Source organism: Syngnathus scovelli, chromosome 17 (genome assembly GCF_024217435.2).
Source record: "Syngnathus scovelli strain Florida chromosome 17, RoL_Ssco_1.2, whole genome shotgun sequence".
NCBI classification, from domain to species: domain Eukaryota; kingdom Metazoa; phylum Chordata; class Actinopteri; order Syngnathiformes; family Syngnathidae; genus Syngnathus; species Syngnathus scovelli.
Window position 1 is genome coordinate 2,300,955 of NC_090863.1, and position 4,720 is coordinate 2,305,674.

The window sequence follows — 4,720 nt, forward strand, 5'->3', positions numbered from 1 at the left end:
CTTAGGTTCTCTGCAGCCTCTTTCTGCTTATGGCTCTCCATCTGTGCAAAGGCACTCAAAGTCAAATAAACACAACAGACATCAGCAAACATGGCTGTCCTGGGCACACTGAATGCACACATGATGGACCGTTTGGGCGCCATTCGCCATCAATAACAACACTCACTGCTTGGCTATAGCTTCAATGAAAGCTATATATTAAAGCAGTTGACGCATCACATAGTGCATGTGTACAGGCATCATTCATGAAGAGGCTTTTCCTTCCCCTTCCTTGCCGTTCCTTCCCCTTCCTTGCCGTTCCTTCCCCTTCCTTGCCGTTCCTTCCCCTTCCTTCCTTCCTCATGTCGGTCGGTATATGCGCCATTTACCACTACTCTTCCTCCATTTATATTCATTTACTCCTTCTTCCAGTTCAGCAGTGAGCACCTGTCGGGGTTTTCTTTTCCTCTTCATCCCCACGGCTTGTTTCTGTCGCCATCATGTCACCCGCTGCGCTCATTGTGCTCTCCATCATCGTAAGAGTGATGGCTAATGGAAAGTGTGATTTGCATAAACGGAGACAATCAAGTGCCATAATAGGTTTCTGGTAACAGCCGGAAACGACCGGGTGAAGAACGCAGGCCAAGGGATGGTGTAATTGCGCTTGTAATGCACAATAAAGCATCCAACCATAACGGAGTAGTATTTCTTTTTTTCTGTGCTGACTTGTAAGTACAAAAAAAACTCAAATACAATTCAACTCACGTCACAACAAATACCAATTTGGTAGATTCTGAGCAAATCAACTTCATCCTATATTTCAATGAGAGCCCAATAAATGTTGAAGGCAGCGCGTTTTATAACCATTATTTGTCCAGTAAGTGGATATGCTTTCTTGAGTAAAACTACTGTAAAGGCAGCAGACAGGATCAACAAACATAGCATAATTCACAAATGGTACACTATGATCGATTTTGCGAAAACAGTCATCAGTAGCTCAACAGCGCTGTAATAAATCTTTCTTTCACAAAGGTCATTAAGCCGTTTCATAGTTGTCGAAGCATTTAGGAGAGGCACTGATTCTTGAACTTGACTGTAATTTTTATATTTGAGTCTTGGCAAAATTGTGGGAAAGCCATTTCTTGATGTTAATGCTCCACAACCTCCATGAGCAATGATGGAGTGGATGCGAAATATGACAAAGAGCCCAGTTATGACGATGCCCTTGCTTCTGATGCTCTCCAGCTGTCGGACAGCCATTGCGCTCGCTGCCTTTGCTTATGAGGCGTAGTTGAGAAACTCCTCCACCAAAATGAATGTGACTGCAGACCTGCCTTGAAGTGAAATGAGTCGAGAACACAGGAAGCAAAAGTCTTTTGAATGCTCATCACCTGCCAGTGGTGCCAACAATGCCTTGATGTGTGAGCTTGGGATCAGCGTTTCATTTGCGCAATAGCTTCCAGGCTGGAAACATCATACGGGGAAAGAAATCGGGGACGATCGGGAAAGTGGAAACTTTCAAGTTGGGAAGAGTTGGTCTACAAAGTGAACGTGACTGTTGATGGACAAAACAACCGTGAAATAGCTCAAGCAAGTACATCAATATTGATCAAAATGATGGACAGAGTTGACATTTTATCTTCTTTCGGTTACGGTTAACCCCAAAGAAAGCATTGTTACGCATTTATCGTGATGTGTTTTGATTTTGATTGATTTGATTGATATGTATAAATATTTTTTTTTTTTTTAAAAAGGCATGAAAAATGCCGCATTCAACGGCCACATTAGGTGTGCCTGCTGGATGCTGAAGACAAATCACTGCAATCTACAATAAAAAAACAAAACACACCTAGTTAAGCCAGAGCATTATTGGATTTGTAGAGGCAGAATTGTTGCTACCTTTCTTGTTTTGGCTCTCCTCAGATTGTGGAGGTGTACCTAATGTTGAGTAAACAAACACAAAGCGTGCGTTGCAGATGCCAGTAATGGCTCCGGTGGGTTTTGTCACCACCTGGCCGCTTTGGAGGCGCCGTCTGTCTGTCCTGCACACCTGGCTGCCATCCACCATTTTTCGATCCCATCACTCCACGTGTCCTGGATGACCTTTCACATTGTACTTTCAAATTGGAAGCCAAGCTTTTTTTAGGGGTCTCAACACTTTCCTGTACCATCAATTTCCGCTCCCGACTGTTTAGCGCTTACTCATCCGTCTCATTCCCTTTATCTCCCCTTGAAGCCATTCATCCATCCCCTTTTCTGCAGTGTTCCACCATTTGAAAAGCCCAACACACGCTTGGACAAAAAGTCTGTCTCCTCTCAGCCCAGCCCTTGCCTGGAAGTCAAATTACAGGTTGACAAAGAAATAAAGCCACATCAGCACGCTCACCTATAGAGTTCATATACTGGCAAGAAGAGCCAGATCCTCCATGTATGCATGCTGGTCCTCTAATCTGTGGTCTGGTGGCTTGCTTGGGAGCGTTTCCAACATCAGTGGAGCAAAAAAAGGTCTAGGCTGCCTGGGCTGGAGCAGTAACACCCTACACTTAGTCACATGGCGCTAGCTAGTCCACACCCTGCTAAACATAGCCAGATGCGTCAGGACTGGTAGCGTGCTAGATTGTCACTGGTGCAGCCACTTGGACGCAAGGGGAAGTGGTCGGAAGTTTGAAACATACTCATAAAAAAGAGGATTTACATGAGCGAGATGAATTCCTTGCTGCAAACATCTGCTTATCGTCGGAATATGGAAGAGGTCCCAAAAGTCACTGTGCGCTTTCTTTTTCGACTTTGCTTCAGGTATCATTCCGACAGACACGGCACATCTTGTTTTGGCCCATCTTTGGCCCAGATAGTTCCAGTCCATTGTTCAACTCTCGTACCCATCGAGTCAACAGATGTTGTTTCAACCTCAATGTCCCCATAAACTCCAACAACTCTGTAGTTCCCATCTGATGGGGTGAAGTAAGGGGACACCAATAATACACAGCCAAGAAGCAAGAGGAGACAATGAATGTGCACTTCAAGTATGACAATGTTTACCAGCTGTACAATTCCATGGAATACAAATGAACACAAGGCTGTCCAAATGGCTCCATTATGAAGCAACAAAAGATTTATAGTTTGTGCGGCGGTAAAAGCATCAAATGTTTAGAGAATGAAGCCCGCTTACGTCGAGTGGTGTTTACGTATGTGTCGTCAACATTGCTTACTGGCTCCTCTTTTGCTAAATGAGGCGTTTCACCCAAATTACAAAGGTTAACAACCGCCGGATGACACACGCTAACGATGGAATTTGGACGGCTTGGAAAGCTTTGTGTATTTTAGCTTTGCAGCGGTATTCCTTTGGCACGGCGGCGCCAACGACACCCGCCGTGAAAAGGAGCGGGAGCGACTGCCGGAATGAGGAACTCGGTCCCATAGAGGGAAAGTAAACAAACGTCATTCGGCCACCAATCATGGCGATGGCTAAAAGGTCAGACAAAGTAGCAAAGCCTCATCTGAAAGGATCTATGGCTATTCTAGTCCAGCTCCAGGGTGGCTTCTCTGTAACATTAGGCACACAATTCGGGCTGATTGCGACATGCGCTGCATGCAATATCCCCCCTCCCCCCTCCCAAAAAAAAGTCATGGCTGGTGTCAATAAGAATTATTCATAGAAATTCTGACTTAGGAAATGATGGAATTTGTGAATAACAACAAGTTGCTACTTCCATCTGCAGAGAGACACCACAATATTTGAAAGATTGCATATGTAAATTTGCCCCAATGTTATTGTTATGTATGTAACAGTGCAGTAGAAATGCAGAAGAGTTAGACGATTTTTGACATTCATTTCACACTTGATGGGGGGGGGGGGGGGGGGGGGGTCATTCAAGAGACCCAATATTTTTTTAAACCAAGAAAAACATCATTTTCCCATATAATATCCTTTCAAGTGGTCAGAAGGCTATGAGATTTATCACTGTCAAAAAAATATCCAGTTCAAGTATTTTTCTCGACGGGCGCAGGTAAAAAGGGGCGTTTGCGCCATAGTGTGAGTGAACACAACTGCCTTCTTGACCAACGACAGCAGAAATACTCGCTGGAGTCCATGCAGATGGTCCAAACATGCAAAGTACATTCATAAGGAACTGCAAAGCAAATTCATCCGTTGTTCCTCTCTTGTGTTACTGATTTAGAAACTCACCATCAAAGGCCTTATACTGTCCTCCGAGGGAGACCTGCAAGGAGCGTCCGGCGTCTTTGAGGAGTCCCTCCATCTCTCCTCGGCTCAGGACGGCTAGGCTGTCCTCCATGTCGCTGGTGCAGCAGGTGTAACCCTGAGGACAGATGCGCAGGTGCTCTCCTGGTGGGTGGACAAACAAGGAGGGGGAGAGACATTTGAGAATTTGGGTGGGGAAAAACAGCAGAAGAAAGGCATTCGTAAAACTGGCTCTGTCACTGCTGTCAGCTACTTTGCCGCTTTATAATCATCTGCAGAGCAAGCGTAGACACGACTATCTGGGATAAGCCGTGCTAGCATTGGAGGAGGCTTGGGCTCACTCGTGTGATTACCTGGCAAGATGCGGACAACTTTTTGGCACACACAAACGTACTGTAAACGCATACAATCAAATAGCAAACGCGACCTGTCACAGCTTCCCTGTCACAGCTTCCCTGTCACAGCTTCCCTGTCACAGCTTCCCTGCCACAGCTTCCTTGTTTGCTCTCAAGTCAAGCTGCTACACAAATTAGCAGAAAA

At 45.3% G+C, this 4,720-nt stretch overlaps 1 protein-coding gene across 1 annotated transcript in view; it reads right to left on the reverse strand.

Annotated features, from left to right (window-relative positions):
* Nucleotides 1–4,126: 4,126 nt before the first annotated feature.
* LOC137839604 (glypican-1-like) overlaps nucleotides 4,127–4,720 on the reverse strand; it is a 30,783-nt gene continuing 30,189 nt past the window's right edge. Inside the window, exon 2 of the mRNA XM_068648657.1 lies at nucleotides 4,127–4,324. Coding sequence (XP_068504758.1) covers nucleotides 4,146–4,324 — 179 coding nt within the window. The 3' untranslated portion in view covers nucleotides 4,127–4,145. The remainder of the gene's footprint in view (nucleotides 4,325–4,720) is intronic.